We start from the raw sequence: 27,051 nt of genomic DNA, 5'->3' as shown, positions 1-27,051 counted from the left end.
TTCCCTTGTATAAGGCAATGGTCAAGCCACACCTTGAGTATTGTATACAGGACAGGTCTAGAGGCCTCATTTCAAGAAGGATGTAGAGCTGCTGGAACGAGTAGAGAGAAGGGCAACAAGATTAGTGAATGGAACAAATGGGTACTCTTACGAAGAAAGGCTTAAGTTTTGCAAATTACAGTGTCTGGAGACTAGACATCTGCGAAGTGATCTGATTGAGGTGTATGGTTTGAATGGTTTGAACATGCTCAATGCAGATGGGATTCTTTCTCTTGCTCAGAATAATCACATGAGAGGGCATAAATTCAAATTGAGGAAAGGCATTTGTAGGATGAATGCAGAACCATGCGAAGGGTGAATCGAGCGAGGTTCCTGCCTCAGGTTAAAAGCTGAAAGGGCGCCAAAAGAAAGATTAAATAATTGCAAAACGTTGCCATCATTAAGAGTAGGGGCAATTTTTCACTCTTGGCTCAGTTATTTAAATGACTCGGCATGGCCCTGGATAGATGTGCTTAAGTTTGCCTTTAGCCAGCGGGTGGTTGATTGCTGGAACAAACTTCCATTTATCGTTGTAGAAGTTGATAGCTTATATAGATTCAAGGCAGAACTCTACTTCTGCCTGGAGCTGCCACCAGCTCCAAACATTTGGAGCTGGTGGATGGGTGAAATGAGAAGGGTTTTTTTGTTTTTTTTTTGGCTGATGGTATAAGCTTGCTTTCCTGCTATATAAGCTTGCTTTGTTGCATCATGTGCCTTTACTAATGCTAATGATATAATCAACCCCAACCCCATCATTGATATAATCACCATCGTATTTGCCTTAATTTAACCATTGTCCAGTACTATTATAATGTGCAAAACGTTCGAATATAGGTTATGGTACACACTACGAGATTTAATTTTTTCTTGATACTGTACTGATTCTATAGATGGAACCAGTTATAGAAGTATCTCAAGGAGATTTTGAATTCATTTAATTTTTTTAGTGTTTATTTTAATGTGCTTTCGTTTATATGTTGAGGACTCATACTTATTGTTTTGTCAAAAATTAAACTGGAAATCGTTTGATTGGAAATCACGTAGAAGGTTTTAGGTGAATCAAGCCATATTGTACCATATAAATTTCATGTGTTCTATGGTTGGTTTGCTGGACAACAGAGTGTCCAGGAAAAAAGGCCGCCCTACCCTTGTCCGAGCCCGACTAGCTCAGTCACATTGTGAAAGGCACAAAAATCTCGCGTCATTGATGTGATTTGAACTTAGGTCTTATGTATCTGGTGTAGGAAGGTTGGTGATTCTACCAACTGTGTTACACGAGGGGTATCATATCTTTAGAAATATGGATATTTATAGTATGATCTTATACTACCTATAGTAAAATTAATTTAGGCGGCTCGATGTTATTCATGCTACAATGCCACCCTCCTAATCAACAAACTGTTGATCTAAGGAGCACACTACTTATGTAAGCAGTCAGTACCATGAGTTATGTGGGTGAAAGGTATACAGAATGAGAAAAAAAAAATGGGTAACTGACGAATGGCCGTCAACCGCCGATAGAATTTCTCTCAACTGTAAATCTGCATAAAATGCTAAAATGTCTAGTAATTACTAAGTTTTTTTTTAAGTAAAAGGCAATGAAAATTAAAATTCCAAGGAAATTTAAATGATAGTCAATGTAACCAGATAGTTGAAATGTTATTTTATAAGATGAAATATCTTTTCCCTTTTAACCCCGCTATGCTCATTAAAGAGCCAGGTTTTTTATTAGTATTAAAACAATTCCATAAAAAGAAAACATGATTTTATTGTCATGTTCTACATAAACAATTATGAACATACACGACATACGGATAAACGGACAGGATCTTTCAAGGCAGTGTAATTTCGTTCCACAATCATCTCTTTATCAGTTGATGTTTTCCTTAAACTATCAACGTTATAGCCATTCGTATACACACACACACATACAGGTACACACTGTTGGGCCTATTATAGTCATAAAAAATTCAATATTTGGCCCCTGTCACTGAAAATATGTAGAAAAAGTTCGTTTTCCTCAGTGAAAAATACAGCGCGATAAATTATTATAGTCCAATTGGTGAATGAGTTCATTTGTTATCTTAATTAAAAATTTCTCTCTCTCTCCGTTTCATTTTGGGGAGGGATGGGAGATGGTGAATAGCAAAAGCAATTTACATGCCATGATAATATTCATTGGTCAGTTACATACACTGCTATATCAAAAGTCCATTGGTGATCTCACCGGAAGTTAAAAAAGCAAAAGGCTGCCCGTCAGTCTTTTATCACCTTATTACCACTCTGAACATTTGTTTCTTATGCAAGAACATAAAAGCTGCCAGAACGAGAAGTAGTAAGTACATTTTTCTCTTTGGTAAACTGGCTGACTTAGTATTTGCTCGATTTGGCTTCTGCGGCATTTGAAAATGAAAAATAATGGGCATTTATTGCAACTCTGTTCGAGGAATCTTCATAAAATGTGAAGTTTATTTGCAATGAAAATATTTCTCTTCTTAAAAAAGACTCGCGTCTTCAACAAACTGGATGTTTCTTTGGTATCGCCTAAGTAGTTTACAAAAATCCACTGTTGCTAATCATCCGTGCTTCGATGGAGATTTTTCTTCTATTAAATCTCCAGTTTTATCAATATTTGTATAAAACACAGGTTTCTTGTCTTCTTTCCATCCATTAATATCTCCAGGAGTGAGATGTTCGTACATTCCAGTTCTCTGTTCTTCGCGTGTGTAGTACACTGCCCCTTGACGCCGGTATAAAATAACCACTAGTAAGATTGCCAGTATCAGAATGACCACAATAGTTGCGGCAACTATCAAACCCACTTGCGACGTTATTACCAAAATACGGGATTCAGTAACGGGAGAAAGACATGGTTCGAACTCTCTGAAGTCTACAAAACTTATTTCGCGTCCAGATAATGATGGTGGATTTTCACAGTATAAACATCCAACGCTGGTATCCGAAACACATGACTGACTGTATATGGCAGAGGTATTAATCCAAGCCACTAGAGGTAAGATGTCACAGCGCGTACAAGACCAAGGGTTATTATGGAGATAGACGACTGATAAACTTTCGACGCTTTCAAATTGATTGAACACGTCAGAATCAAAAACAGCGAAGTGATTTTTGGAGAGGTCTAGAACCTCTACATTTGTAAGAGGAAGCAACATTTGGGAAGAAAGATTTTCTAATTTGTTGTGCGATATATTGAGAAATTTTAATCTTGGATTGGTAGCAAAAGTGTCCTCTGGTAATGACGCCATCTTTAAGCTATGGAGATCTAGAATCTCAAGTAGAGCTAACCCTTTCACCATAGTGGCCACTTCATCTCCGGCAATAATATTACGACTGATGTTGAGCACATGTATTGATGATGCAAGAGGTGCAAAGACGCTATTTACATGTGTTAATCGATTGCTTGAAACATCTAAAGACTCTATGGAACTGTTACAAAAGGCACATGGCGAAATACTGGATATACGATTATGTGCAATACTCAACGTCTTCAATCGAAGACCATCGAAAGTTCTCTCTTTGAGAAGAGTGACTCTGTTTCGATCAAGAAGGAGAGTCTGAAGGGATGTCAACGGTCGAAAAACGTACGAAGGCAGAGACGTTAAGAGATTGCTTTTTAAGTTGAGCACTTCCAAGTGTGGCAAATGTTGGAAGAGTTGTCGATGGATATGAGATAAGCGGCAATTTTCTAAATTAAGGAACTGAAGATTTTTCACATCTTGCAAGTTTTTAGTATCCAGCGAGCGTAATGGATTGCCACTGAGATCCAAATATCTTAGCGTCGGAATGGAATAGAAGAATCTCGGTGGCATTGTTTTAATTTTGTTTTTTGACAGCGACAGATGAGTTAAACTAGTGAGATGATGGAAAGGAGCTGAAGGTACTGATGAAATATTATTATTACTCAAATTTAGTTCTTCCAGATTTTTTAACCCATTGAAGTCGGATGAATGAAGAAGAGACAGATTATTATAACTCAGATCAAGTAAACGTAATTTCCAACCGGGGTAAAACGAAGTATCACCAATAGCAGGAATGTTAGAGTGGGTAATTCGTACCTCCTCTAGATGGTGTCGCATAAAGATTCTTCCGATAGTTAGATTATTAGGTTTTTCAGGAGGAGCAGTAATAGAAAGTATTTGCGTACTCTGTTCAATTTCTGAAATGGGAATCGTTGTCATCCCTCCTTTAGAGCAAGTCACAGTCTTCATATCAGAAATTATATCACATTCACAGTCTCGTGGACATTTTCCACTCACTTGCATCAATAACAAAGGAAGTATGAAGAGAAATATGAGCTTCATTCTTGAAAGTAAAGGAGGATCTATATAAGGAGAGAAAAAATATTAGTTTTTTCTTTTTAATTTATCTGAAAATTAATAAATATATAAATATTAGTTTTTTAGTTCTGGACATCAAAATATATATGAAATAAACTAACAAAAAACAATCGAAACTACTGTGCGAGATTCTCATTTTGAATGAGAATTCATGAAAACGTGAATAACTTCGAGTACATAAAATTTACAAGTAACATTCTTTATTCTCTGATCTTGCTTGGAATTTATTTATGACAAAAAAAAAAAAAAATTGAAAATGTTGACCATCGTTATCAAAACATAATTGAAATCATGTGATCTCCAAAGAAGGGAATAACTTGGCCATAGATGCACGTGACTCGTTGCTGTATCTTTTGCTGATATCACCTTTATCAACCATATCGCGTGCCACTGACAGGTTGTAGTTTCTGCAAAAAAAGACGACTCATTGCGCCACAGTGGCGTAGCCAGGGTACGGTTAGCAGATACATTGTACCCCCTGATTCTGAAAATGTGGCGCTTTTTAGTATTAGGCAACTGGCACCTGTTTTTGTGAAGGCATCTGCTGAAAAAATCTTGGCTACGCCACTGTTGCACCACAATACAATCTTCACAGAGTCACGTGATCACACTCTTTCTCTTTAACCTGAGCTAAACGTTCAGTGATAAGAGTCGCTGCACCAACCTGAATCAAAACATTCGTATTCCTTGCCTCTCTGAACATTTTCTTAAGTACATCTGTATTACAAATTTTCATGATGCCTGACAAATCGAAATTGTCTACAAAAATCACGATAAGTGGTTTTCAACGACTCTGTTATGAACAAACGCTCCTATGTTCTGAAGGCCATGTTCATTTATTATTATTTACTGAATACTGCACGTGCGCATTCATGGTGTTACTGTTTGTTGATAGATGGCGACACCATACAAAGAATGTTACTTGAAAGTTTCGGGCCGACCGGGCTAGCTGGGTGGGTAAAGTGCCTGCCGGGAAACCCAAAGGTCGCGGGTTCGAATCCCGCCTCGGGCTTGGATCAGAGAACTGCAAAAACTTTGGCAGGTGCATTATGGCCACAGAAGCCGATGCGCTAACAAAGAAAAAAAAAAAAGAAGACTTGAAAATTTCATTTCCTTCACACTCTTTTAGTCGAAGTTATTCGCATTTTTATGTAAATGATTACCACATAGAAAAAAGGATGCCATTGACTGCATAATCAGTAGGGCTCACATCAAAAATTTCTTGAGTGATAAATATTGAGTATATCGAGTGACAACACACTCAATAGATTTCATAATCATTTTACCATAAATTAATACTAAAGTCATTATCTTGATAACTCAATAATATCATTTAATAATTGTGGTAACCAAAGAAACATAAATTTTCACTATAGAAGTCACTGGCTTCTAAAAGGATGCTCCAAAATTAAGTTACTGTCACCATTTTATTTATTTATTATTTATTATTTTTTTTTGAGCATACCTTCCACTGTCTTACTGTAAATTAACCCGTTCACTTTTTAAATATTACATTTTCTGATACATCTCTGTTCAGATTACCTATGAACTTTGATTGAAGCTTGAAGAACCAAGTTGAAGACTATTTAACGTACAACAATACATATAATATAATTTTGAAACAGAAATGAATATTTTCACCTTCAAGGATTCCTCAGGAATTCTAGCCTATCTGCAGACTTTGCTAGCCACCTATTTCTCACTGTCTTCACAAATTTGCTACCGGTAATTCTTTTATAGTAGATGCTTTGCTGGATCGAAATGTGATGCTAGAAAAGGAACCGATACTGCTTTAATATTTTTTATATGGCAGAACAGTTTTTATATGCTTTTATCAGATTGGTAGAACCTCGGGCGAGGATTACATCGTTTCTCTTCTCCTGTTTACAGTTCAGATTTTTATGGCGCAGATACAACAATTTAACAACATAGTACAGTGGCACTCATGATCTTCATAATACCTTCCTGCAAAATTCCACACGTGCACACACACACACGGCGCGTTTCGTTGTGCAGAGCAGATAAACAAGTGCAGCTGGCCTGATAGCGTCTTTGGATGAATTGCAACGCCGAATCATGGTACAGCTAGTACATTCCTCTTCTTCACCTGAATTGGAAATTGCTTTGAAGGAGGAATGGAGGCAAATTCCTACTGACTGTTAAAGGCATCTGGCTAAAGTGTTCCACGAAGGATTGATGCTGTCATTCGGGCTAAAAAAAGGGCTTAAATGTTATATGTTCATTAAAACATTTTTTTTTTTTTCTAAATATCATGCGGACCAAATACTTTTGGAAGGGTAGTGCGTGCATTTCTTTTTCTGTTAATTAATGAGAGCTCTGTCGGTCAGCACAGTGGTTAACATTATCATCTTTCTACGCTATGTGTAAAAGGGCGGGGTTTAAATCCCTTCTCGACAAAAGGCCTGACGTAGCCAAGTGGTAAAGTTGGGTACAGTAGTACACAAGTAGAGGTGACGTTGATTCACGCCTATGCGATTGTTAAATGGGGTAATATACTTGTATTCCTATCTTGTAAACTCCTCTTACCCTTGCCCTGGTGTATAAAGAAAAATATTATTTACTTATTTAACTTTTATCTGCTATTTTCACAACGTAGCCAAAGTAGTCGGCCTCGTGAGAAGGTGGCATTTCCCAAAAAGAGAAAGTCGGTCTCGTTTTTTCTTTTAGAAAACAGGCAAAAAAACCTAACAAATTATGTACGTTATTATATATAGTGTAAGTTGTTTGGATGACACACACACCTCTAAATTATTGTATTGGCCACTTTTTTTGTAGCTAAGGCATAAAACGGATATAATTTATGAAGCAGTTTACGTTCGATATTGACATTTATATAAATACAGCTATTGCAGTACTCTATGACGTCCAAGGGAAGGGAACCACTAGCTACTTATTCGTTTAAATCAGCTACTGTTTTTTAATATTCCTCAGTTTTTTTCGAAATTTTTCTGCTGCATTAAAAAACAAAAGTCTCATCCATGAAATAAGAATTATGCAGACCTGAATTTCATTGATCTTTGGGGTTAGGGATGGAGATGAGGCTTGATTTCCGTCATAGATTCCAGAAATTCTCAATAAAAAATGTATCTTATTCGAGAACGTAATTTGACTACGCTGATAGCTTATTTTAATGAATGATTTACAACAAATTACTTTTCAAATTAAACTAACATTTTCTGTTTCCAAACAATTCTTTGTACACATAAATAACAGCGGATCTTCCAAAGTCCGTACAGTATTTTAAATAATATCAATGCATAACCCTGTACGCGAAGAGAACACTAAAGCTGAAATAAATGTTTTGGGCTGAATATCAGTTAAATAATGGCTTTGTGAAGATAATTTGCAATGCTGTTTTAAAATTATCCCTGATTACTGTTCCTTTTTTCTTTAAGAATTTTCTGCGAGTATTGAAAAATATTATTATACGCAGTAACAAGAATACATTTCAGACGTATAAATAATGGTACTAATTAATTATAATAAAAGTCAACGCACACTTGTCCACTAATGGTTACAAATGTTTGTGGTGGAGTAGAAATGTCGCTAATAAATGCATACCTATTTAAATTACTCCTACTCTTATCAAAAAGCAGAATTACGTCTTTATTTTCCTTTTATCTTTCTTCTAAGTCGTTCGTGTCTTCATAAATTTTGTGCACTGGATTCATTTTATTATTATTATTGTTTTTTCTCTTTGGTAATTATTTATTCTTCCCGATAGACGGCACTTCGTCGTTTTTTTATTTCCAAACGATATGTTTCTGTTTTATAAAGAGAAGTTGATAAATGGCTGATTTAGGATTCATTTAATATGCTTGTAAAATCGGTTAGAGATAAAATATTTGAAATGTGATACGAGGACACTAAAAACTCTCGACATTGTATTGTGAATACTTTTCTATTTTTGTAAAACAGCTACTGGAATTCATTAAATGAAGCTGAAGCATTCGTATAATTTCATTATGATCTGGTATTTTAAGAAGGTTCTTGCAGTTTAGGTAATTTTTTTACCTTTTTGATTCATACGAAAACAATTTTATATTAATCGCTTGTTTGACTCCTAGTGCATTAAGAAAATACCGAAGAATTTCATTTATTTAAATGGTTTATTTAAAAAAAAAAAAATCCATTCTCGCATTACATTTGATTTGCCTTGTAAACGAAGTAACGACAGTTCAGTTTTTTCTGTTATTTTTTTTAAACCAAAAAAAATCACAGAATATTTCTAACTTATTGCCTTCAGAGAAGAATTTGCGCAAGAAGTTTTTTTTTTTTTTCCATTATTATTATAAAAGTCCGCTCTAAAATTCCAAGAACTTAAGATCGAAGACGCGGTATTGAGTTTTAAATACTAATGTTGGGGGGAGAAAAGGAAGCTTTAATGCTCTGTTTTTGCTGGTACATTATGCTCACTTGCAGTGGGATCATTAAAGAATGGTGACTTTTATAAACGCTAATTTTGCCTTGAAGGGAAGCTAAACATTCTATCAGAGTTGCTCTTAACTAAAAGATAAGATTTAAATTCTATCTCCAAAAAAAAAAAAAAAAAAAAAAAAATCGCATTTTTCTTCCTTTTCTACTTATTGTGCTAAACTCTTGTGATTTGCTGTTGCCAGGATACCAAAATCTCCGGTGGTGGGTCGTTGTCGGTGATTATTTTGCGGAGTAAGATTCCCCCTCCGGGAAGAAGGCTTCACTGGCAGCAGCAGGCATTTTCGAGCTCCCTTCCCCCTCCTCCCTACAAATGCTTCAGACGTAAAGGAACTGTTACTGCAGTAGCCATTGAGGCGTGAATTTTTCCATCCTCTTGAATTCCCAAGTCAGCGTTGCTCGGGGGGCAGGTCGTGTGGTTGTACGTGGCGTTTAGTAATTTCTCCCATCATTTGGAGAAATGGATACCGCCATCATATACTCAGATAATTACTGTTGCAGAAAAAAATTAAGTTATTCTTCGTAAACCACCCGATAAGGAAATAATCGCTTCAAATGTAGATGATATGCAAACAGTGAGTCAGCTGGATGACGTCATGGCAGGATACGATGCAGCTGCTATATACCTGTGCAATCTAGTGGATTATATTAACATTTATTGAGACTTGTGATCCATTTTGGCCCAGAGTTAGGCTTTTTTTTGTTTAATTTCTTCTCTCGTGGGCTTTTCCTTTGGTTTCTTCCTCTGTGACAATCCTTATCGGGTGAGATTCAAACGCCCCGATAAATCAATGGCACAGTTTCATTTAATACTGCAATTTTGGGGGTGGAAAGCAACTTGACCTCCGATCATGGAAAATGCAACCGAAGCAAAAATCGCAGAAAACTAGTAATTTTCTTGGCCCCTAGTGTACTGAGCTCTTACTTTCTTTGAGAGTTGAGGGTGAAGCCATGGTTTATCCTTCATAATTGCTGGGTGTTCGTAGGTCCTTTGATAGAACTGACAGCTGCAAGCTTTTAGGAGATGTAGGACATTAGAGAGAGAGAGAGAGGAGGGAAAAAAAAAAAAAAGGACATCTGGTGAGATCGAGTTATTTTAGAAAGGCTGTGCAGTAAACAAGCGAACTAGATAAAAATGTGGCCCATTCGTGAGCAAACTAGTAATTAAGATAAGTGTTATCTTTCTTTAACACTGCTAAAGAAGTAAGATACAGTTAATTACTTTTTTTTTTTTTTTTTTTGTATTCGTATTAAAATTCGTGTCGCATCCAGTTACCATCTAATTTTTAAAATTATTATATAATATATAATTTCACGTTTATTATTTTTTGTAATTAAATAATAGCTTCATTCCTGTGTTTAGATTAATGTAGCGCATGCGTAGGTGTGACTCCGTCTAGATTTCATCCTTGCACGTGGCATCATTGATTGCGTCACTTCCATTTTGACATTGAAACGGAAATGTCAGTTATAAAAATGCTTGAATGAAATAAAATGAATTTTAAGTGTTGTAAACAGAAGTAAATTCTGAATTACTGCTATTTATAACGGTAGAAATAAAAAAAAAAAGTTGTAATTTTGTTTATAAAGAAAGACGTGGAACAAATATTGTGAAACGTTAAAGGAAATACAGAAGCTCAATCTAAACGTAAAGATTTTGCATTTCCTAAAGTTTCACGTTGTTTTGCGTTAGAAATTATAATTATTTTTCAATTCATTAATAATAAGCTAAAAATATGGTCGCCAGTAAATGTTTTCGAAGCTCTGTTGTCTTTGTAAACCTGCCAAAATCTAATAGTATGTGGGATTATTATTTACGCATTTTACCATTTCTGTCATTGAACTTAGAACTTTAACCACTTTTTTTTTTTTCGAATAATTTTTCGATTGTCTGAAAGATGGCAGCACTTGCTGGTAATGCACTTATATTATTCTTCAATGGCTTTATCACCTAGTTGGGCCATTTACATGTCCAAATCGTTACTGCTGCATTCCTCCCCCCCCCCCTCAACTTCCCCAATCTCCAAAATCGATTTAACAGCATTTGTTTACTGAGAAACTATTTTTCTCTATTCTGGAGCTCTCTGCTGGAAACCATAGTCATCCAGTTTCACGTAGCTTGGAAGAGCATTTCTGTTTGCTGAGGCGTTAAAACTGTCAATTTTCGAGTTAGTATGTATGTAAACCCCTTAACTGTCAACCCCCTTTAGAGCTAACCATAGAGGATCTCAGTAACAAAAGATTCAGCCCCCTCATTACTACCAATTTATAGTCACTTTTTAGCCAGAGGACGAATGCTAACTCTATGAAAGAAGTTACAAGTTCTTCACAAGGGGGGAACCTTTCCGGGAATAGTGAACGACCCTCGAGCTACGAACAGCTGTTGCAACAATAGTTCACTCGCCCCGAATGTTGGCCTCAATAAGAGCCAACATTTTGAAAATCCTTATCTCGGGATGGTGCCTTTGTTATCGTCTACACTGAAGACCGTGCAACAGAACCACCCCTTTATTGAAAAACACCACGGGCAAAAAAAAAATAGTAGGTAACCTTCGGAATAGTATCGAAAGAGGGCGAGTTGTTGCGTGATTTACCGAATGAAGGAACTTCAGAGATAAGACATGCGGAAGGAGAAAGCCGTGAGAAAGTTTTTTTTTTTCCCTCCTTCCATGTGTATGGTGTTGGTTATTGTGATTATTGCCAACATCTCATCCTGAAGCAAAAATTCTTATTTAATATTTTATGGCTAACTTTTATATTTTCTGGTTTTTACTTTATTAAACCAAAAAATGCATACCCATTGGGCAATGTACGCGGACAACCCATACAGAGATCTGTAGCCTAGCAGTGAACAAGATTCCCAATAGAACTTGCATTTCTTATATAAGAAAGTGGTGTTTATTTTTTGTGCGTTATTAGAGCATCGCCATCAAAATCCTGGAAAAGGCCCAAGTCCTGGAAAATAGATTTTGATATAAAAATCTATTTTCCAGGACTTTGGCCTTTTCATACAGATAGTCCAACCTTAATGCAAATGTATGTTTTTTGGCTTACAACGGTATTATCAAGGTTGTGAAAATACCATTTCGATTTTGAGGGTACCATCCACAAAAAATTAGTCCAACAGTAGATCCTAACTATCAGATCGTTGCCATAGTACTTCAGAGTCAAAACGATGCCGTTCTTTCCAATTTCTTCCATATGATGGAAACAGCACACTGCGTTCCTCAGACCATGACAAAATAGTGTGCATGACAAGAAAATGTGCACTAATTTTGGTTATGTATTAACTTTCGACACTGAAGCTGTTCTTGTGTACGTTTTGTGATTTCTTTGGTTATATTTTGGCAAATTCGGACGTGGTGTTCCGTGACAACACGACCAGCTGTTCCAGAGACTTTGTCCGAGCTATTTCCAGATCAATAGAACCCACACGCACTAGAAAGGTTGATTCGTTCACCAGTCGTTTGAAATTGAAATTCAGCTTAGATCTGCTCCTTTCAAATTTTCAGAAAGTGAATGGGTTAGTTCACGAGGGAAATAAAGTTTTTGAAATACAAAACTTTATATTTCTTTCCTGAGTACATTTATTTCTCAATCATCCGTCCATCTATTCTGCAGCCATCTTTCCCCAATTTTATACCCCGTTGTGTGTTTCATCTCAGAAATGGTAAAGATGCCATCAGCATTTAGTTTACTTAACCCTTTTAAAGCCTTGTACACTTAATTTAGGTCACTACGCAGATGTCTAGTTTCCAGAGAGTTGCATCTGTAAATACAGATACGATGTCTTGATGTTATTTTGGCAATTTGTATAAAAGAACTTTTGTCTGTTGAACCTAATCGGTATTCTAACATCTGATTCTTAGAAGCTCTCAATTCCTTAGAAAATTTAATCCGTTTTATTTCTGCAGTTCGGACTTGCTGGTGGTTTGTTATTTCAAGCAGTCTAGATTTCCGACAAGGTGAATGTGGAGGTCAAAAATCACATCCAGCTGTCATTCGTTCAAGGTCTGTGTCTCCAGTTAGAAATATGAACTATAGTTCAGTAAGGCGAGAAGTATTAACAGCATGTCACGCATAGCGAAATGAACTGATGAATGGTCCATGGACGCTAGGGAACAATGAATGCTAAATATAGGGTATGCATCCAACAGGTGTAGTGTATCATCAATGACATGCATCTACACCTCGCTTTCCAGGAACTGAGTACAGTAACGGTCAAGCAAAATGCATGAAAGGATTCACTCGTGAAAAACAACGGGTGGTGTTTTTGAGTTATGTTCTTTGTTGCTACGTTTTGGTTCTCCTCGCTCATAAAAATGTTTAAGATTTTAACTTTTGATGATTTGGTGGTTTAAATTTTTCTAATGAGACTTGTCCACTTTTCTTGAGAACTTTCTGGTGGCAGTTTGAGAATCTAAATACACAAATTAATGGTAAATCTCAAGAGATTTATCCACCAGCTGTATTTCACAATTCTGGCAGCACGTCTCACATGGACTTTCGATGTCCTATACAGATAAGTTTTACTTCCTCAACACTGATGAATATGGTGACACGATTCTCTAATTATGAAGAAAATGCTCAGAATAAACCGATTTCTAGAGAGATCGAAAATCGAGAAACCATGGACAGATCTTGAAAAAAATAGCTATTTTGGTATTCAAAGCTAAGGGTTCAAAGATTGTTCCGATAAGTATACAGCATAACTTCAAATTATAAAGTTGTTTACTTACATCTGTATTAAAAAATCAAATGTACAACAAATAAAAATTTCATTAAAATTGGCTTTCATGTTTTTATTTTTTAATGAATCTTTCATTAAGACAGTGAAAGATTCATACCACTTGTTAGTCCTTAGCGCCGTTATGTATTTTTAAATAAGTATTCAGAAAATATCCTTTGTAATCAATAACTATCAGTAATGTAGCGTTCCATTGACAAGATTCGAGGACATGTCTGATGATGGCAGTAACTATTGATAAAAAGCCTCAAGAGGATGTGAAAAATTCATCAAAGAAACAAAATATTCGATGGAAGAACCAATATATACTATACGAAATAAAATTATGTAAAACAGTTCCATCGCTTACTCCAAGACGGAGTAGCAGAACAAGTTATGGGTTCGGTTACTCAGTGGCATATCTTTCTCCTTTGGGTTTATTAAAATTTGGAACTGAATTATTATGGGATTCGTGGCAGAGCGTAATTTATCTTTGGTTATCAGTCTAGATCTTGTAAAGAGACATTAATGGATGATACGGTTAACTTTAAGTTTATGAATCCTCCTCCCCTATTTTGTTTTTTCGATGCATTTCTTTCTTCTAGGCATGCGTAAATCATTCGATGCATATAAGACGTCAGAATAATCATCTGATACGTATAAAACGTCAGTTATGCTAAAGAAGTAGTGTGTCGAATTTCTTTATTTGAAAAAAACTTAGTAACAAAGTTTGCAGTGTTCAACATGTCTGACCATCTAGTTGTGGATCTCCATTGTTCGTCTTAATGTGAATAAGAACAACGGTTACACTCTGTACTACCCTCATTTCCGTTTGGCAAGAAACAGAAGTACTCTGTCCTTTATAAATATATAAAGCTGGAGGTGATATACCTGCATACCCACATTAATCTCGACATCGAATTTGAAGAACTTCTTTGTGACTTCATTGGAGCCCATCATTCAGTACAGCGTTGTTTTCTCCTCTATCGCCGCCTCATCCATCCCTCCCCCCACCCTAAGTTTGTATGTGCGGGTGGCTAATGGAGAAAGTCTGTAGCGTGTCAGACTGAGCATTGAAGAAATCATCTATCTTAGTAACAGCTCTTGGGTACTGCGCAAGATAATTGTGCACTTCGAATAGAGATGACTGTTCCCTCATCGTCTTCTCCCCCTTCCCCACCGTTGTACCTCCATTTTCGCTCTCAGCGCGGTTAGTAAGTGGAAGATAACGTGGGTCGAAAATGGGGAAAAGGATTTGTCGTTATAATCGACGTTCCTGCCAGGTTCATCATCACTTGATTTGTACTGAGCAAAGCAGCTCTCTCCTCCTCCTCCTCAGATAGTGCTATCTGGGATGGCTCGGAAGCTTAAACAAAACGGCAGCCAGAAAGATAAGGGCATAGCCTCGGAGCTGTGAAAATCACCCAAACAGCTTGGGTGAATAAGAAATAGTAGCGCTCCCCCTAGTGGACAAAAATATTTTTATTATACATCTTTACGAAGAGTAAATCTGAATGGGAAGTGTTGACGAAATTATTGCATCGTACATCCTTGAAGAGAGAGAGAGAGCGCTCTGTTTTTACCTCTTCTCTCCTCTTAAAAGCAATGACTTATCAGTAGTCGTTCAAAGAGACTATCTGCTATTTCTAGAAGGTCAATGGGGAAATTCTGGGTTGGCCAGGTGCAACTTCTCATTGACGATGAGAGGTTATATACATTTGGATTTGCTAAATATAGAGCACTTCTGTAGGACACGCAATGTTTCATGCTGACATTAGTCCGTGAGAAACTCTTCTCCAATCTTCGTATCTACTTTTCTTTGCTGACAGACTTCCATCATGTTTAGAGCTGAATGTGTTCAATTCTACAAACGTTAGTAATAAAATTCCGAATTCTAAATTCTTTTCAAGCAGTTCTTGTTGTTAACTGCTAGGAACATCATCAGACTTAACATTTGATTATAACTGATATAAACTGCCCATAGTCTTTCCTATTTATCATTCATATCAGTTTGCTAGAGATCTAATTAGGGTTTCACTAGAGTGACAGGAATTTTGAAATTAAGAGAAAACATTCTCTTCATTAAGACAGTATTTGGTTATTTCATTGGTAACACTAAAAAAAAAAAAAAAAAAAAAAGAAAAGTGATTTAGACCACTAAATCAATAGACTGTTGTTGTTCTGAAATATCAAATAAAGGTAATCTGCCTTTCTTAAAGAACTGCAGAGATATCCTCAGACATTTCGTGGTACTTCCTGTACCACTTCTTCAGTGACTGTAAAAACAGTATAACTGTTTTTAAAGTCTCTGCACTAATATCCATGGATTCATCTTACCAGATATCGATAATGCAGGCTGGTATAATGGTGTAGGGTGTATTTTAGTGGTGTGCATTGGGCCTCTTCATAACAATTGTTTCCGACAATACGGATCCCTTCATGGCTAGAGTGTTTCCTGCGAATGGTTTATTTCAAGTACAATGCCTGTCACAAGGACAGAATTGCACAGAGCTGGTTCCGCGAACATGAGAGTGAATTCATTCTATTGCGCTGGTCTCCACCATCCCATTGTTGAAACTGAACATAAAAAAGGCACCTGGGATGGATGGGATCTATCCAATCATATTAAGGGAGGTAGCAAAGGAAGTAAACAAACCCTTAGCCATAATTAGGAGCGCATCCTTGGATATAGGGGAGGTCTCTATGGACTGGAGATGTGCGCATATGGAGATGTGGACTGGGGATAAAAAGGTGACATGAGTAATTACAGACCTCTTAGTTTAACATCTATTCCAGAGAAAATTATGGGGTCGCTGGTTAAAGAATTAATGCAGGACCATCTGGACAGAATGCAATTATACTGCAGTCACAGCATGGATTTGTTAAAGGGCTGTCTTGTCTAACCAAGTGATAGGTTACTATGATGCAGTTACCAAGGAACTGAATGCAAAAAATAATTTTGATATCATATACTTGAATTTCAGGAAGTCTTTTGATACCAGTGCGCATAACATACGGTTGTATAAAGTGGGGAAATGTGACTTTAGGTGCAAGTTACTGCTTGGATAAAGGAATGGTTGAGTGAGAGAAGACAGAGTGGTTATCAATAGGCACTGCTCTTCGTGGACTGATGTTATCAGTGGATCCCCCAAGGTTCAGTGCTGGACCCGTTGTTTTCAGTTCAATATTTATTAATGAAGGTATATCAGGCTTAATGTCAAAGTTTGCAGCTGACCCAAGGCTTGGCAGGGTGATTAACGACAGTAATGACGGTATGCTACTGCAACAAGATCTAGAAAAATTGGGTCGATGAGCAGAGAAATGGAAATTGAAGTTTAACATTGACAAATGCAAAGTACTGCATGTGGGTAGCACAGTTGATAGAATTTCCATCCTCCCCACACCGGGTGGAAAAGATCTGAGTTCGAGTCCCATCGATGACGTGAGGAACTTTAATGGGCCTTTTTCATAACGTGGCTGAGTTAGTCGGCCTCAGGCGATGGTAGCATGGTTTTTTTTCCCGGAAACTCAGGTTTTTCGTCCAGCAAACAGAAGATCGATCACAGAACACATGCAATTTATATACAGTATATACGGAGCAATATGGCCTTAGTCGCTGATGCTCCTAAAAATCCCTAATACAACAACAACAACAACAGCATTTGGGTAGCATTACTCTCAGAGTAACGTATCAGCTGTGTGGTGCTACACTGAAGGAAATAGAAAATGAAAAAGATCTGGGGGAAATTGTGCAGTCAGATATAAAATTCTCTGACAGTGCTGACCTGCAGCCAGGCCAGTTCATGCGGTTTTGTCAATTATATATAGAAACTTTGCTAGTAGGGATAAGGTGATTATCCCTTTGTACAAAGCCGTGATTAGGCCGAATCTAGAGTATTGTATACAAGTCTGGAGGCCTCACTTTAGGAAGGATGTAGATCTGTTGGAACAGGTGCAGAGAAGGGCAACCAGATTGGTGAAGGGAACAAAAGGGCCCTTATACCTAGAAAGGCTTCGGTTCTGCAAATTGCGGCGTCTGGAGATTAGGCACATGCGAGGTGACCTTATTGAGATGTTTAAGACCTTGAATGGATTGAGTAAGCTGAATGTGAATGGCGTTCTTCATCTTGTTGAGACTACACATTTGAGGGAGCATAAATTTAAGTTTCGGAAGGATGGTTGCAGGATAGATGTGTGGAAGTTTGCCTTCAACCAGCGGATGGTTGTTGGAACAGGCTTCCATCTGTTGTGAAAGTGGATGGTTTAAATGAATTAAAGGAAGAACTAGATAAATTTTTGGAGAGTATGAATTGGTGAAGCGTGTAGTTTTTTTTTTTTCCCTTTTGGCTTATCTTATATAAGCGCCACTACTACTAGAATTTGCAAGAAGTGTGGGAAGCAGTGAGCCATCAGGGACCAGCATCTCTGCTGCACGCTTTCGACACCTTGTTGTGTGTACATCACTATGAATCTAGGTTTTTTTTTTTTTTTTGGTGGGTGGAAGGGGGAGATCTACTTGCTATTAGATAGGTGTACCTACGAAATTGACCACTTAGTGTGTACTCTGCTACCAAAAAGTATTCGAATTCTCACTAGGAGCAGCTGTAAGTGTCACGAGAGTACTGAAATATTAGAAGCAAACAGTGAGTCTAATAAGGAATTTGCAGAGTTTTAAAGTCGTTAACATTAGTCATTTTTATTTTCGTAATACTGCAACCATTTCAGTTTTTCAGTCAACTCTAGCTAACCTTGTTAAGAGTTGGGAGAACGATGACAATAGTTAAGAAATGATCCGGTAATGCAAGAACACCTAAGTGGAGGGGACACTCCTGACGAGAGTAGCTAGGTCGCCTTGACAATTATCTCTGCAAACAATGAGGTCGGAGGGCCAGTGGATGTACTTCAGCCGAGTGGCTGTAAGTACATCCACTGTTGAGAGCTGCATAGCCTTTGTTTGTGCTGCAGTTCTTTAACCCAGCGAAACACCGAACGTCTCTTGGATGTGCGAAATCACACTGAGCACTGGTTGAGTCAGAAGTTTTGGATTGAGATAGTACTGTTTATCGGACGACTGCCATGTCATGCACTGACATTTTAAACCGGGGTTAGCCAACGGGGTGATTTTACAAAGGAATCGTGCCACTCCAGGCATGCTTCCCGATAGGTTGACCACCTCTATTTTAGCCCGGTCATACTACCTACCTGCAGAAATTCAGTGTGTACGCGCTACAAAACTTGTAGGCAATTGCACAATAACTTTGCAGAAATGACATGGTGGGTGCAGAGTCTTGATCTGAATTTCTTGAAGCATATTTGAGATAAGCTGAACGCCGGTTTAGGTACCATTATTACCACTTCCTTATTAGGTCGCACAACTGATTTGGCTGCTTTGAAAAGTTGGAGCAAAATAGTTGTCAACGGGACAAATCTTCACCCAAAATTTGGAAAAAGATTGTTTTTGTTATTATTAAGTTCTCCCCGCCCCGAAATAAATGGAAAAAAATTCGTTCCTTATCGATTATCCCTCTCAGAATCAAAATTTTGACCCTCTTTTCTTGATGACCTCCCACCACCGTAAATTGACCAAAAGGTTTCATAGAGGAATTATGCTATCATCAATCTCATGATGAATCTCACGTTTTTAATTTCTGGAATGCACATTCAGAACTAGACTGGACTGGGGATATCCAGAGAAAAAGTGTCTGGTTTAAGGAAGTGGGGTTTTAAGCTTCACTTATTATGTCAAAAAGGTCCTCGATACACTTCAAGGTTTGAACAAAAATACTTTTATTTCTCGGAGGGTTTGTTTTCTCTCCAATCCTGATGAACGTCCATTATCTTGAAAAGTAGTGGTTACACGTATACTTCTTGAGAGGATGGTATATAATGAACCTAGCGCCCACTAAAATGAAAGGTTAAAAGGAGATTAAAAATTTAAAAAACTAATTCCAGTTGACATGAGATTGCCACCAGCAAATCTGATATCACTTTCGCCCGAAACTCGTAGAGATTGTTGCTCCTTAGTTATCACGTGCCCCTTCTATTAATACAAACACCAGGAGCACGTGGCCAGAGGTTGCAGCCGTATTGTTCGAATACTTTTCCCATCGTCACCCTTTTTTAGCAATACAGCACACTATCGGTTCTCACGTAATGCAAATACTACTTTTGTACATCGGATGGCCCTACCAATGCTTCATTAGCTCTCGTAGCCGCAGTATTTGCTTCGCATTTTCCGTCTTCCCACGTTTTCTCTTCCACCCCCCTTACCTTTCTTTTGTCGCCCAAACCCCTGCAGGGTGGTATCTATTGTGAGAGCTTCGTACAATGAGTAGCGATAACAGGAAAATGAGGAACAGTGATTTTAATATGTTCACGGATGTTAGGGAGAGGGAAATCATACAGGGGGTTGAAAACTTGCTGTGAAGTTTAGGGGGCTGCTTTTCATTATACTTTATCGTGAGTTCCCTTTAAAAAAGTTAGACGTGCTAATAGATTTGCGCATATAAATTCTATTTAATCAGGACTTGTCTAACTAGTATAAATGGGTGTGTATGTGTCAGCTGACTTGCCTGTATAGTTCAGTAACAGTCATGAAATGTAAGACTGTTTTTCCACTGAAGGAAAAAGTTGCACCCAACATTAAAAAAAAATCTGACTTTCAACTTTTTCTGGTAATATTTTTCCTCGCTTGACCTACCCGTATTAGCAGTGGAACAAGCTCCCATTGTATACCAATGCCATTGAGTGATACGAAGGATTATCCTACTTTGCTCTCCACTGTTGAAAGAGGTTGGACTTGAGCCAAGTGTATGAAGGTCTCTCTCTCGATGTACGTCCGTAAACAAATCAGATATTCCAATTGGGTGTCATAAATGACGCCAACTTCTCCTTAGTTAGTAAGCTGCTAGTAATGATAACTATTCCACAATCGTATGTCTCCTCCCTCTTTATTGGTAATAATCATATTAACTCTTAACTACTGTCGTGTCATTTTAGGAACGCCAACAGTAATATGCTGTCTGAGAGAAACCCAATATTTATTTTTTATTAAAGCACAAAAAATGGGAGCATATAATGAGAAGAGAAATTATTAGTAGTCTGCTATGTACAATGCGGACTGTGAATAATTTTGGGTTATCTAAAAATAAATTCCTTTAACTAATATAGAAAACATTATTACTGGATAGTTTTAAAATCACTAAGAATTGTTGAAGAGATTTACATGGATTTTTTCCTTAACTTTGGTTTTTCATCCGGGAAACTGACCATAGCGTATGAGTAGTGGCAAAAAAAAAAAAAAAAAAAATCTCGCGTCACCTGTTCATCCCCTTTAATAGTTTATCTAGTTCTTTTAACTACCCACTTCTTCAACCGCAGATAGAAGTTTGTTCCAACTACCCGCTGCCTGGCAATTTTCCTCACATTTATCATGCAATTTCATTCATGTGCGTAGTCTGAGCAACAGGAAGGATTCCAGCTGCATTGAGCTTGCTCAATCAGTTCCAAAGCCTTAAACACCACAATCGGATCTCCTTCCAGGTCCCTAGTCTCCAGACGTTGCAATTTATAGAACTAAAGCCTTTCTTGGCCAGAGTACTCCTTTGTTCCCCTCACTAATCTCGTTTCCCTTCTCTGCACCCTTTCCAACACATCCACATCCTTTCTTAAATTTAGACTTCCAGACCTTGTTATTGGGTTTTAGGAGAATCAGCGACTGAGACCACATTGCTGACTGTGGTCGATTTTATGTTTTGCTGGACGAAAAACCGAGTTTCGAAAAACCGGGAGAAAAACCATGCTACTCTCGCCTTTTTTTTTTTTTTTTTTTAAAGGTCCTAGCCACTGAAATCTCAGGAAACTAGGTGGCAGGACCTGCCAGAGTGCTAGTGGTTACCTGGTCTGCCTCCACAGGGCGAAGTGCGGGCAACGTTGGGCCTCAGCTGGGGTCCAGCGGCTAAATGGCCAGAAGAACAACGGTACATAACACAACACACTCACATGATCCATACACTTTTAAATATCTGGCCTTCCCAGTGAACTGGTACACTCACAATGAAAGCAACGCGGAGATGGGGGAACCCCTGGTGCCGTTAGACACTTAACACACTTTTCACTTTGCTACTCTCGCCTTAGACTGACTAACTCAACCACGTTGTGAAAAAGGCCCATAAAAATTCCACATGTCATCAACGAGACTCGAACTCAGGTCTTTTCCACCCGGTGTGGGGAGACAGCGATTCTACCAATTGTGCTACCCACGAGTGCTTCCAGGCCTGTATGTAGTAGTCATGTAGCTTAGTCATTACCATTATACATTTCACTGACCAAACCTCATCATCTGTCCTAGCAGCCTGTCTAAACTGTTCAAAGAACTTTGACTGCACAATTACTCCCAGCCTTTTTCATTCTCTACAGTACTTACGGCGCAGTATGGCCTAAGTTGCTGATGTGCCCAAAATCCTGCCTCAACCAACTTGTAAATTGTATGATTGGTTTCTATTATTGTGTGGTTTTACGGATGAAAAACTAAGTTTTTCAAGATTAAAAACGCTAAATTTATGTTGATTAACTGAGCGAAAATAATTAAAAAGTATAACTATAGATAATTTTATTTATACAGTATTAATAAAAATAAAAGAATTTAGTGTTATTAAGCGATTAATAATAATAATAAAAAAAAAAAGATTCAATGAAATGAGAGATATACTCAATCCACTGCATGCAAAGGGGATCAGGGAAATTTGTGAAATGTTTGTTTCTTTTAGGATTCATAATTGCTGTATTGTCGACAAACCCTTGTAAGAAAACATTTTCAAAAATTTAGTAAACACATTACTTCAGCATATTCAGTTTCCACATAACTTCCTGTCAGGAAGTTATGTGAAAGATTCTGTAACCCTCTCGCCTCTCTTCCAAACGCATCCTGTTAAATATTTTCACTCAGACCAGCTAATTCTGGAAGGCGACAATGTTGGATACGGAAAAACACACTTGGAGTTCCATAAAGGGGTTTATTGTGACGTTGACAGAGAACTTGGTCGGCTCCACCTCCGCTAGGCTTATCCGATAACAAATTACAGGAGTGCTTATTGTCAACTCCAGACAAAATGGACCACTAAACTTTCTATTGAAAGAACTCCTTGTGTGGCTTTCCCGCCTCTTTATTTTTTTCTTATCTTTGGCGTTTTCTTTTGCCCTACTCGTTGACGTCAAGTCAAAGAAGGATGCGAAAATAAAAATAGGAATCCAAATGAGCTAATGGGTAGTGACTTGCCAAGCGCTAATTTGTCGTTTATTTAATACGATGTCTGAAGATTACAAGAAAAACATGATAGATGGAATCTTTGGAGATTGCGCTGACTTGGATTGTTACTACTTTGTAAGCTGCTAATTTTATATTTTAGAATATTAAAAACGTGAACATGATTTCATTAGGAAATGTTCATTTAAAACAAAACAACTCATCTTTAGTACTAAACATTAATTACCCTAATTATTGCATTCAAAAGGAGTGTAATCTTTTTTAATTTTTAAAATGTCACGTCGCCCCCAGCTTTAAAAGAAGTCTGGAGATTTTGGTCCTAACTACCTTCCCATAGGTATTCATTGCATTACCTTTTGTTCTCGACTGGAACCCAATTAGCTCAAATGGAAACGGGCTTTGCACACTGGGCGTTGAAGTCGGTCCTGGTGATCAGCACTTTAAGACTTATTGTTGAGCATTTTATAATTGCCCAAGTCTCTTGGGCAATTATAAAATGCTCGGTAGTAGCAGGTAAAGAATATGTGGTCTATAGAAACAGATTGATTCTTTGTTTTTGGTTACTCTTTGATTATACTTACCCATACTCTTTGATTATCTCAATCAACCATCGGTTTATTAAAACGATTGGACCGTTTTACTGAAACCGGTTTCTACGATGTAGTTGAGTGTTATTCTTACTATTATATATATATTTTTATTTTTTAAAACAATGATCACTTTAGTCTCGGATGGGAACTGCATTATTTTATCCCAGAATTCGAGTTTTTCATATTTTTAATCCTCTGCAATCTTCACCTAAGACCAATTAATTGGTAACACGGATTTTTTCACACCACGACTGAAAAAGAGGCAAATTAGCTATTGACTATATTAAATTTACAGATATGTTATGCTGGTTGTTATGAGTCTTAATCTCTGCAAAATCTGAGAAGTTGTAGTTGAAGGGGCGACCCCTCCACTTTTATAACTTTACCCGGGGTTCCTTGAGGTTCGCCATTAGGCTCTTTATTGTTAATTCTTTATCTTAATGATTTTTTGCTCTTCTTTTGCTAGTGTTACCCTGCCAGACTGCTCATAGTAATCTCAGGGCAATGATGCAAGGGCGGTTTCCGCTTGTGCGCTTTGGGGCGGTAATTGTAAATGCCACTCCAGGTTCATGCTTATGCGAGTGGGAGGTGAGAAAGAGATAGGAAAACTGTTCTGTTTACGGATAATGCTTCATTAAAACAAGTTTCTGGAATAATCTTTGGGGGTGATTACCCCACAAACACCTAGATTGTCCTTGTCTACAGAAAACAATCATTCTGCATAACCCTCTTCCTTGGCTATTGTGATTCCATCTGCTCTCTTTTGCAAACTTTTCTTTATGATCGGTCAGAGCGCGTTCAAATTAAATTTATCCGGTTTCTATTTTTCCGAAATAGTAATTAACTAGCAGGAAATTTAGCAAATTCAATTCTCTTTAATTGTGAACTGTGTACTGAGAGTTTCAGCACTGATTGCGTCAGACAAGTGGATCCATGAAGGAAGGGAAGGCACTGATTTTTATTGGATATCACTTACGACGAAAATCGAACAAGGGGGAGTCGTATAATTAATGAAATTCTCATCACACATAACGCTCGGAGGTGTTACGAAATCCATTTTCAAATCTTTTCGTTATTACGCTACCGTGAGATATTTCCTAATTCGCGTACATTACAAATACCCTCCTGTGGTCCCCTCCCCCTTCACCTCGCCTTACGCCACCTGACGTCATGTAGCTCGCGCTTTCGCTTCCGTGCGAACTAAGTCGATTCGACAAGCCTATTACTAACAGCTGACTTCACATTAGACAATAACAAGGCAATACCCCAGAAAGGCCCCGCTTGGCGCACGTGCAAAACCTGTCACGCATCCCAGCAAGCGAGTGGTAGCCGCTTCCGTCCATGTGGTGACAGATTTAGGTGGTGCATGGACTGAGGGGGAGATTAATACCCTAGAGGGGTTTGGCCACCCTGATTGATAGCATATTGATTCTACTCTAACGTAGGTAAGCAACCTTCTGTTATCCGTACGGAGGGGGCGAAGATTATGGGGAACCCCTGTATCATTCGTTGTCAAAGTCGCTATAATGTTGCTAGTAGATATCGTAAATGGTTATGGGTACTCATAAATCATTAAAGCTGTCCAATGACCATTTTGTATCCAATCATCCGTCCACAGTTCCTTCCTGGAATTTGTTAAAATATTTCCTTTGTGACATCGTATACGAATTTAAATTATACTAACCGCCAATCTGATTTTCCTGTGTACAAAAAGCAGAGGGAGTTCCTTCTGCTTGGATACCCCATTCCACCTGCCCGTCTTCAAGATGTAAAACCTTCGGTGTGAGAATCCCGACTAACGTAAGGTTTCTCACGTTCCAATTACCGCATTAGAACTGACCCCACAGTGGCGTAGCAGAGACTTGATTAAATTTGCAATAGGGCCGTGATCTATGCGCGTCACAGCGAAAGGCGGAAGTGAAGACCAAGGTCCCGGAGATGAGCCGACATTAGAATAATGAAGGCAGCGAGATGCATAGTGGCGTTACATAACTTTCCCACTCGCTACTGGGTCAGAATGAACGAAGAAGAGCCACTGATAATGCAGGCTAATGGACAAACAATGATCAGTAGAATTATTAATTCGTGTTTGTTTTCTTTCGAAGAAATTGAAAACCTTCGTTGCGAAACCTAAAGATGACTTGACACGATATCAAAATCCTTAACACTGGCTGCAAATTATCCTTCCATATTATCCCTTGCCATTCATAATCTTTCCTATTTTTTTATTTTCATGTTTTCTCTTTTACTCAAGTCTATTTACATCTATCTTCTCTTTACATTCATCTTCACTCTTCTATCTCACTTTCTAGACTCATCTGTCTTCGGTTTCTCCTCTAAGGACGTTAGACGGTCACGACAGCACACCTAAGTAATTTGCAGTCTAGCCAACCACGCTGCAGACCTTTAAGACAGCGACCTGACAGCATGGTGTCTTAGATCTTCGTCAATCTTTGTCGCATTGTCTATTACGTGGTTGAGTCTAAATGAAGTCTTCGAGTAAACTTTTCCCCCATCTGCCCCACCATATTGTCGGGTGCGAACTTGTTGAGCAGCTTGAAGAGGAGAATCGGATATTTTAAGTCAGACATGAGGAAAGCGTTCTCAGACATGACTGAATCCGCTTCCTCATAAACTGCCAAATAAGAGATTAATATAAGCTTGGTGTATAAAAGGCAAATCGCTTAATTAATATTAAAAGAGACTGACTGTAGAATTAATTTCCTTTTGGAGATTTATCTGGATGCAGGGTTTTTCAACATTACAGACTCAATAAATAATTGTTACTTTTAAAACGTATAGTGAAGTTTTAAGTACCGTATTTTCCGGACCATAAGACGAAATTTCCTTTAAATGTAGCCTAAATTTTTCCTGCATCTTATGGTTCGAAGATACACTAGGTGCATGACGTCTTTAACTTTAATTGTGGTTTAGAGACTATGGTCAAAACATGTGGCCTAAAATAAAGCTAGCCCTTTTATTATTTGACTGTTTCAGATCATAGGACAGTTACTGAATGAAGTTAATTCTACCGAAAATTATATACAAACTCTTCAGACATAAAATATAAATCTAGTAGTCTTCTCCATTTTTCAGATTAACAATAGCGATTATTATTGGCGTGTTATACGATAGATATAATCGTATTGCCTTCTAAAAAGTGGATGCGTCTTATTGTTTGTAAAGTACGGTATTTTAATCCAGTGTTAATTGTTAATTTTCGTGTCACGCCTTTCTACTTTAATAAAATCGATTTATTCGGATATGTGTTCTGTTTCCTAAGATGGTGCTTCTAAGTTATAAGAATTTCTGTAGTTATCTTAAATTGGTCAGTATTTTCTTAAGGACGAATGTTATTTTTAAGATGTCGTTGTAGACCTCCTTGCGATCACTTCAGTATTGGAGAAATGTCTGTTATCACTCCACAAAATAGAAATTCTCCAGTAATGGTTCAATGATGTTCTTTTTTTGATGTGGACTAAATTTGTTTCTGAATGATTTTCACTAGATTGTCGAATTTGATTAAGATGTTTTAAGAGTTTCCTGACTTCATGGAGTGATTTTTAAAATCCACTTACGCGTGCCCACAGAGTAATGCAAGTGGACAAAACCATTTTA

The 27,051-nt window shown here is 37.7% G+C and overlaps 1 protein-coding gene across 1 annotated transcript in view; it reads right to left on the bottom strand.

The window, feature by feature from the left end:
- Positions 1-1,787: 1,787 nt before the first annotated feature.
- LOC150082491 (uncharacterized) overlaps positions 1,788-27,051 on the bottom strand; it is a 53,042-nt gene continuing 27,778 nt past the window's right edge. Inside the window, exon 2 of the mRNA XM_090377528.1 lies at positions 1,788-4,381. Within this exon, the coding sequence (XP_090233654.1) occupies positions 2,616-4,361 (1,746 nt within the window). The 5' untranslated portion in view covers positions 4,362-4,381 and the 3' untranslated portion in view covers positions 1,788-2,615. The remainder of the gene's footprint in view (positions 4,382-27,051) is intronic.

This window comes from Mastigoproctus giganteus, chromosome 7 (assembly GCF_048544385.1).
Source record: "Mastigoproctus giganteus isolate SK-2022 chromosome 7, ASM4854438v1, whole genome shotgun sequence".
NCBI classification, from domain to species: Eukaryota; Metazoa; Arthropoda; class Arachnida; order Uropygi; family Thelyphonidae; genus Mastigoproctus; species Mastigoproctus giganteus.
This window is presented reverse-complemented; position numbering and strand designations above follow the sequence as displayed.